The sequence below is a fragment of the Patella vulgata genome, chromosome 6 (genome assembly GCF_932274485.2).
Source record: "Patella vulgata chromosome 6, xgPatVulg1.2, whole genome shotgun sequence".
NCBI classification, from domain to species: Eukaryota; Metazoa; Mollusca; class Gastropoda; family Patellidae; genus Patella; species Patella vulgata.
Window position 1 is genome coordinate 50848653 of NC_065884.2, and position 12031 is coordinate 50860683.

The window sequence follows — 12031 nt, forward strand, 5'->3', positions numbered from 1 at the left end:
CCAATAGCTACCGCATGGAATGCAGGTGATGCTTGGGATCATCATGGGGGTCCAACCCAAGATTTGCACGACTCTGACTTTGAATGTTACAGTCATTGTGGCATTGAATTCCAGGGTGGAAACATCAGTTTAATTGTTTTAGTGACCAGAAAACAAATTTTGATATGCGTCGGCTTACCCAAAATGAAAGGTTACGTGCCCTTGGCATGCTACAGATCGGCACAACACAGGCGGTTGTGGCGCGGACGATGAATGTTTCTCAGTCTGTCATAAGCAGGCTATGGTCCAGATACCGTGATACACAATCTGTACAGGACAGACCACGCTCAGGTCGACCAAGGGCGACAACTCGAGCCCAGGATCGATTTATCCGTACCTTGGCCTTGAGAAATCGTGTCATCACAGCAAATCAGATCAGCGCTCGTCTTCAAACTGACACTGGTGTGAGAGTGAGTGGCCAGACGATTCGGAATCGACTGCATAGGGGTCACCTTCGCGCCCGACGTCCTCGCGTGATCCCTTGTTTGAGAGATCATCACATTCAGGCAAGACGTCGTTGGTGTAGGGATCGTCAACACTGGGATAATCGACGCTGGAGCAATGTGATGTTTTCAGATGAGTCAAGGTTCACTGTTGATTTTTTGGACAGACGTAGGAGGGTGTGGCGTCGTCGAAACGAGCGCTTCCAAGACGTTAACGTCATCAGACATGATCGATTTGGGGGTGGTTCTGTTATGGTGTGGGGAGGCATCACTGTTGCTGGAAGAACGGCTTTACATGTTGTTGCAGGGCGTGTTACAGGCCAGTACTACCGGGACAACATCTTGGCAGTCCATGTTGTGCCGTTCGCACGACGTCATGGTCGCCGTTTCATCTTCCAGGATGACAACGCAAGATGTCACAGGGCCAGGATCGTTACAGGTTACCTCCAACAACAGAACATCACCACATTACCTTGGCCAGCACTGAGTCCCGACCCCTCCCCCATCGAGCATGTCTGGGACATGCTTGGACAGAGGTTACGTCAACGTCAACAACGTCCTGCCAATGTCCAAGAACTTGCTGCTGCGTTGCAACAGGAATGGGACAATCTGGACCAAAATGACCTAAGACGTCTCATTAGGAGTATGCCACGTCGGATCAATGCTTGTTTGGCAAACAGAGGAGGATTTACCCGTTACTGACTTGGTTGTGATGCTGTGGTAACTTTGCTGTTTGACCCCGGGTATCATTTTACCCTTATAATGGTCAGTCTGTGCCTTACTTAGTCTAACGATCATTTGGAATAAATCGATGAATGTGAACTTCATTTCATTTTGTCATTTGTTTCTTCGTCAGTTTCATTAGGTGACTTTAATAACACTTAAAAATCAAATATCCCCTACTTTTTTTGAATAGTATAGTTTATAGTAATAATGTAAATATGACAATTAATTTCTTTTTCAGATGTGTTCAGTTTGGGCCTAAATTTCAAATACAATAACTATAACATGTATGATTGGCCTTATTAATAATAAAACTACCTTTATGTGATGGTAGGGTAAGTTTAAGAATTATATTTTTCTGCAGCTATCCAAAATAATTTTTTTTTAAAAAAAATATAAACAATATCATTTAATATTATTAAAATATCTTGTACTATTATTATATCCTATAATGAAGTGAAAGCATCACAATAATTCATTATGCAGTTGTATCGGCCACAGTATAAATTGGTTACCCGTATTTTGTCTTTCTTTTAAAATACTCAGTTGGCCTACTGGTACATTGACAATTAATTTCTTTTTCAGATGTGTTCAGTTTGGGCCTAAATTTCAAATACGATAACTATAACATGTATGCGATTGACCTTATTAATAATCAAACTACCTTTATGTGATTGTATGGTAAGTTCAAGAATTATATTTTTCCTTCCTTTTCTGCTGCTATTGAAAATAAATTATATTTTTCTGCAGCTATCCAAAATAATTTTTTTTTAAAAAAAATATAAACAATATCATTTAATATTATTAAAATATCTTGTACTATTATTATATCCTATAATGAAGTGAAAGCATCACAATAATTCATTATGCAGTTGTATCGGCCACAATATAAATTGGTTACCCGTATTTTGTCTTTCTTTTAAAATACTCAATTGGCCTACTGGTACATTGACAATTAATTTCTTTTTCAGATGTGTTCAGTTTGGGCCTAAATTTCAAATACGATAACTATAACATGTATGCGATTGACCTTATTAATAATCAAACTACCTTTATGTGATTGTATGGTAAGTTCAAGAATTATATTTTTCCTTCCTTTTCTGCTGCTATTGAAAATAAATGTTGTTTTTTTAAAAATATAAACAATATTATTAAAATATCCTGTATTAATATTATATATTCTTCTTTCTGCGGTCTGAAATAAATGGGGTTTTTTTTTGTATTAAATACAACCCTACATATGATGTAGTGAAAGCATTACAAAAATTCATTATGCAGTTGGCCACAATAAATTTGTTACCTGTATTTTGGCTTTCTTTTAAAGCAAGAATTTCATATTTTCTAAGAAAGTAAAAACATAATTATTACTATTTCTTTTGCTCAATAGGTTGTCAACGCCCATAGATAGTTAACGATGCCTAGAATTTGTGGGACTGATATTCATGCAGCAAATGCCCTGAATGACTTGCGCCATTCGAACATTGTTAACAATGTTCATGAAAATGCATTGTATGAACTTGTCAGTGAATATTTCGCAGATTCTGTTGATGACATGAATGGTGAGGATTTTGATATTGATCATGAGACTGGTTATGATGAGCCTGATGAAATCATTAGTGTCTTGGACAGTGCAGAGGACCCGTCTTTGGCTGACGATTTTGATGTACCAGTGGTCCTTGGTGCAGTTGACAGGCATTATATGGACAATGTCCATGAAGATGATGATATTCAATCTGTTGATGAGGATAATGAAGGTGATGTTATCCGAGAAAATGATGCGCAGACTATCATGGGAATGGTAGGAGAGTTGATTTGCGACACAGATAAAGAATGTGAACTTCGTAAGATTCAAGATTACCAGTGTTCATGTGCTGCATTTAAGAAAAATGGAAAATGTCTGAAGCAGCTCAGCGTGGAACTCATTTATGAAATGCGTTTGAATATGTCAGCCATGACTGACTTTGAGAAGGACTTAGTTATCCTTGGTAAATTGAGTACCACCATGAATAGGTCAGAGATGACAACCTGTACTAAACGTTCAAAACAGCAAAAGCGTCAACGTCAACGAACCAGCTACTTTGTTGAGGGACACCAGATCTGTCGTTCAGCGTTTGAATTCATTCACACGTGAGTTGATTTTTATTCAAAAATATGTCAGCATGTTTTTACATTTGTCTGCTTTCATTCTACTAGTAAAAAATTTCTATATCTAGGGGGAGCCATCTCAATATTTTTCAATAAAATAGCAATTACCTATCAATTTTGTGTAATAAAAGCCTGGTAGAATAATAATGTCCCGGCCATCTAGACTTCAAATCGTTGCAAAAACTGACCTACTAATGTCATGCAAAATCTGACCAAGATACTTGACAAGACATTTTCCATTGGTCAAAATACCGGAAGCCATCAATTTTACTCAAATTAAATCACATTTGACACTCATTTCATCTTTGCAATGCCTGTGGTCTTTACGAAAAGTGTTAAAATTTTTGTATAACTTTTGACGATTTTTTCTTTGGACTATATTATGTCCAGGTCCTGTAGTAATTACGCTGGCTGCATCTTACTGGTCAAAAGTGTAGGACCGTTTCGTTTTTTCTGTTACCTTACGTAAACAGCAATAGGAATGTCAATGTAAAGAAATTTCAGTCTGCAAAATATACCTACGTCAACGGCAACAGGAATTTCAATATAAAGAAATTTCAGTCTTTAAAATATGTCATACCCAATTAGGCTATACATGTACATGATTGTTTTCATGTATGTGTACCTGATTTTTGTTTGACTTGACTTTGTCCGTGTGACTGGGTAATTGCATACTTAATTTTGTATCAGAGATTGTGTATTTTGATTCAGTTTGAGTAAAAAAAGTGCCAAAAATACTATATAATATTGATTTGATTTTATCTATGATTCATAAATATAACTTTGAATCCATTTGGTAAAAACGTGTATCGTGATGCAGCCGGGTTATTGGGCTAGTACATGATACTGTATCATATTGTGGCACAGTGTATCATTTCCACACTATTTTGTGGTGCAGTTCCCACTTATCAGTGGTGCAGGACGGCAGACAAGAACAGCTGTCTAGTCGTTCAGATGGTACAAAAAAATGAGGTGATGTGTACATATTGGCCAACACTTAAAATATTCCTTGGAAGTTGAAATTCAATATAAGATGTTAAGCCCCATTTCATTTCATTTCAGCATATCTGGTGACAAGCTTGACAGTTGCATCAAACATTACAAGGAGCACGGCCTCACACCACGAGTAAAGAAATCTGGTGGAAGACGAGCTGAACGTCGATATTTGACCTATGATGATATCAAGCGTGTTGTGTCGTACATCACCTCCTTCACAGAAACTCATGGAATCATCTTACCAGGAAGGATTCCAGGGTTTAAAGATTTCACAATGAAACTGCTTCCATCATCAGAAACTAAGGCCTCTGTCTTCCGTAGTTATGATACCGCTATGGATGAGTTAGGTAAGATTAAATTGACATTCTGTAAGATTAATACATAAAGGGCTGACAGTTCTGCCTATAATAGTTAAAAAATAGACAATAGACATTTTCTTCCATAATTTATTTACATGTTCCAGAGACCAAAGACTCAAGCATTTTAAACTTAAATTTATCTTCACTTGGATTCGACCACTAATTCGGCACACCTCGGTAAAACGGCAGTTCGTTATCAAGTTACGTCACAACTTTGTCTGACGTCAAAATTGATTTTTTTAATTTTTACATCATTCAAACCGATTTACTGTTTTGCGAATTTTGAAGTTTACACAATAAAATAGGTTCTGTTAAAATCCTGATAAAGAACATGTTACAGTGTCGATAAACACCTGTTTCGCATTTAGATCTCAAGACCCAAGACGCCTTGGCATCGCAGGTTCTAATGTAAAATCTCAGGACAGGTCTTTTGGACAATAACGGGCCCTCTAAATGCGAAACAGGAGGTGTTTATCTCCTAATTGAAATTTATGCTAGCCTCGGTCGTCAAAATAACGTTACTTACGATAATTAACTTTACCTACGAATTTCCCTTTTCAGGAGAACGTGCAGTAAAGATATCAAGTTTTCGGCAACTCTGGAATACACTACTTCCATTCATAGTGTTTTGTAAACCCCAAACTGACCTTTGTTGGACCTGCCAACAAAATAACTATCAAGTTTATAGGAGCCACAATCTCCCTGATGAAGTAAAGAATGCCAAATTACGTAAGCAGCTTGGTCATCTTCAGCTGGTGGAGGCAGAACGGAATGAATACAGACGAATGGTGGCTGATGGGAAAGGTGTTGCTGCAGAAATTGAACAACCGTTGAAGCTGGGTCCTCATCTACCCATGTCGGGTGATTTTCACATGCATTATTCTTTCGATTTCGCGCAGCAAGTCCACATCCCAAGTGATCCCCTACAGCCAGGACCTATGTACTTCCTGGTTCCTAGGAAATGTGGGCTGTTTGGTATGAACTGTGAGGCATTGCCTCAGCAAGTAAATTACTTAATTGATGAGTCAGCATCGTCTTCAAAGGGTTCAAGTGCTGTAATTAGTTACTTGCACCACTTCTTTGAGACATATGGACTTGGGGAAAAGGATCTAGATATGCATTGTGACAATTGTTCTGGCCAGAACAAGAATCGCTATATGCTTTGGTATTTGGCATGGAGGGTGATGCATGGATTGCATCGGACCGTAACTCTCAATTTTTTGATAACAGGACACACAAAATTTGCTCCTGATTGGTGTTTTGGACTCATAAAACAAAAATTTCGGAAGACCCGTGTATGTTCATTGGATGAAATGTCAGAAGTGGTCCGCAATAGTACCACAACTGGAGTGAACATTCCACAACAGGTGGTGAATAATGATGGCCAAGTACTAGTTAGGCACTATGACTGGCAAGAGATGGAATCTGATTTTAAAGTACTTCCTGGAATTAAGTCCTACCAGCATTTCAGGTAAATTTTACTTTCAACCAGTAGACTCGTGAATCAGATTTCCTTTCAGCATTCTGATCTTGAAGCAGATTAAACATACATTATGCAAGAGCAAAATCTGCCTATTGTTAGTCTTTCTTTAGGCCTCAAATGTTATAAAAACTATTAACTAGACATTAATTAACTTATCCAGACCATAATCAACTCTCGATACCAAGGCGCGCCTGTGATATTTGCTGAATTGTAGTTCAATTTGCAGCAAAATTTTACTTTGATCGAGACAACTAGTTTTGTCTTACCGACTTTAGTAATGATGACCGAGGCTAAGCGAAACTTTCATTCGCTTAGTAATTGGTACATAGGGGAATAATTTTACTGAAATTATCAGCAAACTGCTTTTACATTAGCTACATTTTAACTATTATAGTGAGAACTGCCTAATATCCCATAATGTACCTTTAATAATAAAAGTTAAATTCAACTGGTGAAATGTGAAAGGAGCTCTACAGTGGTGACAGTAAGTTAGATTTCCAACCAACAGAAATGCCAATCACATCAGTAGCATAAGTGCATGAATAATCATGCATGATTTTTCTGCCTATGATTAATGCTGTTATGTTACCTTCTCCTTATGACTTCCATTATCTTTCAGGTTCACAGATAAACAGCCTGGTACAGTCTACTGCAAGGAGTCTGTTGATTCAGAAGAACAAGAATTTCATCTACTGAAATCTAAGGATGCTGTTCCACAGTTTAGAATGCCGTCCATTATTCCACCACCTGGTCTTCCACCAAAACGTCAGTGGTACCTTTACGACCAGATAAGGGACTTTTGTAGTGAAGAGACAAGAGACATTACATGCCCAAGACCTACCGTTGAGAACGATCCAGCTCAGCCACCAGTACAGAGGCCTACTGCAGAAAAAGGCCGTAGCCGTGGAGTGAAAAGAGGACATGGTGGAAATCAAGGGCAGAAATTGAGAGCGCGAGAGGCTTGAAAGTCTTAGGTTATGAGTGATTGACACATAGTTTGATAAAGATAGGTTGCCAGATAATGAAACTTACGCCCACAGCAGCTAAATCATCCTGGCAGTCAACAAGTGTTGTTGTGTATTTTCTTTTTTTCAGAAATGGTACATTTATAATAAACTTAAATCTAATTAAGAGTAACGACTCATTAAGTAATCAGAAAATCATTAGAATTTGTTTGGTTTTTTATTAAGTTCTGCCACATGCTAACGTTTAGTATAAAAAAACTATTTAATATCATGGATTTAGCTGTTCAGTTATCAAAATTCATTGAAAATCAATATACTTGTTCGTTAAGTTTGGTGCCTAGAGCGTCACAAGATTTTTCAAAGTAATTAAGGGAGATAACTTTGGCAGTAATTATTAGAAATGGCCAAGAATCAATAGGATATTAACTTTGACCTCCAGAGCATAAATAATAATTTTTGAAGAGATCAAGGGTCATAACTCTGGCAATAAGATTCTTCCTAACTTTGACCTATAGAGCATCCAAAAGATTTTTTGAAGTGATCAAGGGCCATAACTCTGGCATTACTTATCGGAATTCGCTGAAAATCAACAGGCTTCTTTGTTTCATGACCTTAAACACTGTGTATACATTTAAAGTCAATCGGATATTAACCTTGGCCTATAGAGCGTCACATGATTTTTCAAAGTAATCAAGGGAGATAACTTTGGCAGTAATTATTAGAAATGGCTGAGAATCAATAGGATATTAACTTTGACCTCCAGAGCATAAATAATACTTTTTGAAGAGATCAAGGGCCATAACTCTGGCAATAGGATTCTTCCTCTCATGACCTTAAATACTGTGTATAAATTTAAAGTTAATCGGATATTAACTTTGGCCTCTAGAGCATCCAAAAGATTTTTTGAAGTGATCAAGGGCCATAACTCTGGCAGTAATTATTGGAATTTGCTGAAAATCAATAGGCTTCTTTGTTTCATGACCTTTAACACTGTGTATAAATTTAAAGTCAATCGGATATTAACTTTGGCCTCTAGAGCGTCCACAAGCAATTGTGGACACCGGACGGACGGACGGACAGACAGGGCGACGACAATATACGACCACATTTCAATGTGGGCGTATAAAAATTGACTTTTATTCTTATTCTTATTCCTGCATCCTGTTTTTGGTTTTGGTTGCAAACACAAATCCACCAAAAAAGGAATTAGCGAATTTAACTAAAATTGAATGGGTTTTTTCAGGGGCGAGGCAGATTTCGGGGGTCAAAAGGGCACAGGTGGCGCCCTCTACAGGGGTGTGGTGTACTGCCACTCCAACACAGCCTTGATATAAAATTGGTGCTAAATTACAATACAAATGGAATGGTCCGTACCCCTTTAACATTCCAAAGTATAAGTACGTATAGGGCACCCCTACCCTAGAATTGATTATGCGTTTGGAGTCAAAAGCCCCAAAACCTATAACTTGGTTTCGACCTTATTTTGCGTGGGAAATATTATAAAAATGCATGGAAGTTGAAATGTCTTTGAAGTCCATATCCTAGGCCAGCTCTGAGCCAAATTTAACATCAATTGGATAACGTTTAATGTATATTTTATATGGATTTTTGCTTTAAAGCGAATGACGACTTTTGGGGCCTTTTTTCTCTGCTTTAGAACTCAGAACATCTGGTTTGATCGCCGAACTTCAAAAGGTCATAAAAACCTTATTTTTTAAGATAATTTGATGAAATAAAAAGCATTTGAAATATTATTTCATACAGATTATGAATCAGTAAATAACTCAATTTTGAAGTTTGGGTCATTATGCCTGGTTATGCCGTGATAGGTCACATATGTTTATACATATTTTTACCTTTTATAGACATTGATTTAACCCAAGCTCCACCAGATACATTTCTCAGTTGATCCAATATGCCAGAGAATGTAAGGATAAGAACTTTTCAATTTGTATCAAAAATGGGGATCATGTGGCTAAGTGGGTAGACGCTAGCTCACTAGCCTGGAGGTCGGGTGTTCGATCCCTGCATTGGCCGAGAAAGTTCATCCAGATTATCCGGCGTGGTTCTCCCTTGTCAGTGATGCAGGACGGAGGGGCTGACAAGGAAAGCTGTCTAGTCGTTCGGATGGGACGAAAAACCGAGGTCCCGTGTACAGATTGGCGTGCACGTAAAAGATCCCTTGGCAGTTGGAATTCGATATAAGAGTAGGCTGTAGTGCCGCTGTCCGGGCAAAATTTCCCTCATAGCACACTGTATGGCGTATGCCCGTCTTCATTAGCCCAGGTTAGGAGCAGAACAGTAGGACGTTAAACCCCATTTCATTTCATTTCATTTTGTATCAAAAATGAAACGTTCATTAAATTTTGATTTCTTTTGTTGGGTTACAATCAGTCTTTATTGAAGTTTTTACATCTAAATAAAGCCAGTGTTGAGATATAAGAGATTTTATTTCCCACTGTTGGCAGTGTAAGCCAAAAATGAAACTAAAATGAGTTGGCAAGTCGACTTCTCCTTAATCTGATGAAACGAACATTTAAAGATACATTATTTAAGATTTAGATAAAGAAATGGCCGTTCTTGATATAATAGTTCCAGAATAGATAATGCAAAATGAATAAATTGAAAATTTCATTTAAATTACTCTATTACAAGATATGTGCATTTATTGTCCCCCGCCTTTCGAAGAAAGCAGGGGACTATTAGAATGGATTCGTCTGTCTGTCCGTCCATCACACTTTTTGGGACACAATAAATCTCTTTCTAATTGAGCTAGAATGTTCAATCTTGGTGTAGGTGTTTATTAGGTCAATGCCTTGATGGAGTTCGAAGATGAGCATTTTCTGCTTAGGGTAAGCAGAAATAAGCAATTTGGGTGGTTGATGCTTTGAGACACATAACTTTAGTTTTAATTAAGTGACAGTGATGAAACTTGGTGTATAGTTTCATTACATTAAATAAGTTCGATAATGAGCATTTTCTGCTAAGGGTAAGCAATTTGATTGGTCGAGACTTTGAAACAGAACAACTCTTCTTATTGAGGTAAATTTTTCAAACTTGTGTAGGCGTTCATTAGGTCAATGCTTTGATAGAGTTTGAAGATGAGTATTTTCTGCTTAGGGTAAGCAGAGATAAGCAATCTGATTGGTTGATTCTTTGGAGCACGATAACTTTGGTTATAATGAATTGAGAGCAATTACCTTGACTAAGTTTGATAGTGAGAATTTTCTGCTTAGGCTAAAGAGTGATAGGCAGTTTGATTGGTCAAGACTTTTGAACATAACAACTCTGCTTTTGATTGAGGTAGAATGTTAAAACTTGATGTAGATGTTCATTAGGTGAATGTCTTGACTGAGTTCAGTGATTAACATTTCGAGCTAAAGCTAAGCAGAGCTAAGCAATGTCATTGGTCAATGCTTTGGGACAAGATAACCTTGATTCTATCTGATAGAGAGAGATGAAACTTAGTGTATAGTTTGATTGCTCGATACTTTTGAAAAAAATAAATGTGCGATTAATTAATGTGTCATCTATTTATTTTGGGATTTCGGCAGGGGACATCAGCATCACTGTTGGCTTGTTGTTTATTATCATAACCACGGTTAATAAATGTCTAATGTATCCATAATCATTTAAAGGGACTATCCCGATTAGAACAGAGTCTCAAAAATTAAAGTCCGAGTACGTATGAAATTTAAGCACCAAAATATATAGGAATGGTGTATTGACCTTGTCTCAAAATTTCAGCTCAAAATATTGAGTCGTTTGGACATGAACTTCAAAACTGCTTATCCGGACACGGAACCCTTTTATGATTTCGGGTCAAATTTTTCGTTGGGTGACCAGATAATCGATTTCCGTTTCTTGAGAGGTCTATACAGTGAATGACCCATGTGTTGTACTTGATAGCAGACGGTAAATTTCACATTTTGATTAAAAAAATGTCTGGTTTTATCCAGACACCGTGTAATACAGTTTGGGACACCGGTCTCCATTTCCAGATGAAGACTGACAGGTTTAAGTTGTTTGCAAACGTATCATAAATATTAAGTTACTTGCTCGGCCCGTAGTTAAAGGGTTTTAAGGCATTCTAACACAAAATTAGGCAGTTTTATTCTCCTAAAAATTATCGGGATTGGCCCTTTAATCTTATATCAGGTAGGACATTACAAGGTTGCCAAAAAGGGTATTCTCCCTTGCGTCTACTTTCTTCAGCAGCACTACAGACGATGTAATATAGCCCAGATAATCTAGTCCTAAAGGACAATGTTGGTGTCCACCATTTCGACATAATAGAGCTGTTTCAACACTTCCAGATATAGTAAGTTTTCAAGAATGGGTAAACGACGCAAAAAAAGGAAAACAAGTGGTATAGAAATAGTTCCATTGTCTTCCGTCTTGCCTCCGGCCCGACAGACACTGCTACAATATTGCAGCTAGCTGAAGTAAGTACAGAACGATCAATGATCCCCTTGTAATTTACACGGGATTGTTCCATCCTCTGTTAACCCGTCAAGCGTGACGTTTTTAAAACGTTAACTACCCCCTATGTGTAATTCATTTGACAAAGTGACGAAGAACTATGTACTATGTTCTAAGAATAGGTTGGGGAAAATACCTCCAAGGCGTTATATTACGCCCTACACACAGTGAGTGGCAGTTGTTCCGGACGTAATATAACGTCCTACACATGCTGCGATTGTGGGGGAATCCCAGTGACAACTATGTTCTAAGAATAGGTTGGGGAAAATACCTTCAAGGCGTTATATTACGCCCTACACACTGAGTGGCAGTTGTCCAAGACGTAATATAACGACCTACGCACTTAACGGGTTAACTATCTTGAGAGTTCGAGATGACATTCCGTGTAAATTTTCT

The 12031-nt window shown here is 37.7% G+C and overlaps 1 protein-coding gene across 4 annotated transcripts; it reads left to right on the forward strand.

Annotated features, from left to right (window-relative positions):
- Positions 1 to 2168: 2168 nt before the first annotated feature.
- LOC126823610 (uncharacterized) lies at positions 2169 to 7321 on the forward strand. Of its 4 annotated transcripts, XM_050552546.2 has the most exons (5): positions 2169 to 2272; positions 2593 to 3332; positions 4413 to 4693; positions 5267 to 6176; positions 6808 to 7321. In XM_050552546.2, exons 2-5 carry the CDS (start codon positions 2620 to 2622, stop codon positions 7151 to 7153), a joined length of 2250 nt encoding a protein of 749 aa, XP_050408503.1. In that variant the 5' UTR covers positions 2169 to 2272; positions 2593 to 2619; the 3' UTR covers positions 7154 to 7321. The 4 variants fall into 4 exon arrangements, with proteins under 4 accessions (XP_050408503.1, XP_050408505.1, XP_050408506.1 ...); XM_050552548.2 differs by lacking the exons at positions 2169 to 2272; positions 2593 to 3332 and adding an exon at positions 3566 to 3839; XM_050552549.2 differs by lacking the exons at positions 2169 to 2272; positions 2593 to 3332 and adding an exon at positions 3566 to 3781.
- Positions 7322 to 12031: the final 4710 nt, after the last annotated feature.

Bases quoted from the DNA above. Each gene is read 5' to 3' on its own strand.
- LOC126823610 (XM_050552546.2), top strand. From the start codon at position 2,620: ATGCCTAGAATTTGTGGGACTGATATTCATGCAGCAAATGCCCTGAAT. The intron at 4,694-5,266 runs GTAAGATTAAAT...TTCCCTTTTCAG, and splicing joins TACCGCTATGGATGAGTTAG to GAGAACGTGCAGTAAAGATA. The intron at 6,177-6,807 runs GTAAATTTTACT...ATTATCTTTCAG, and splicing joins AAGTCCTACCAGCATTTCAG to GTTCACAGATAAACAGCCTG.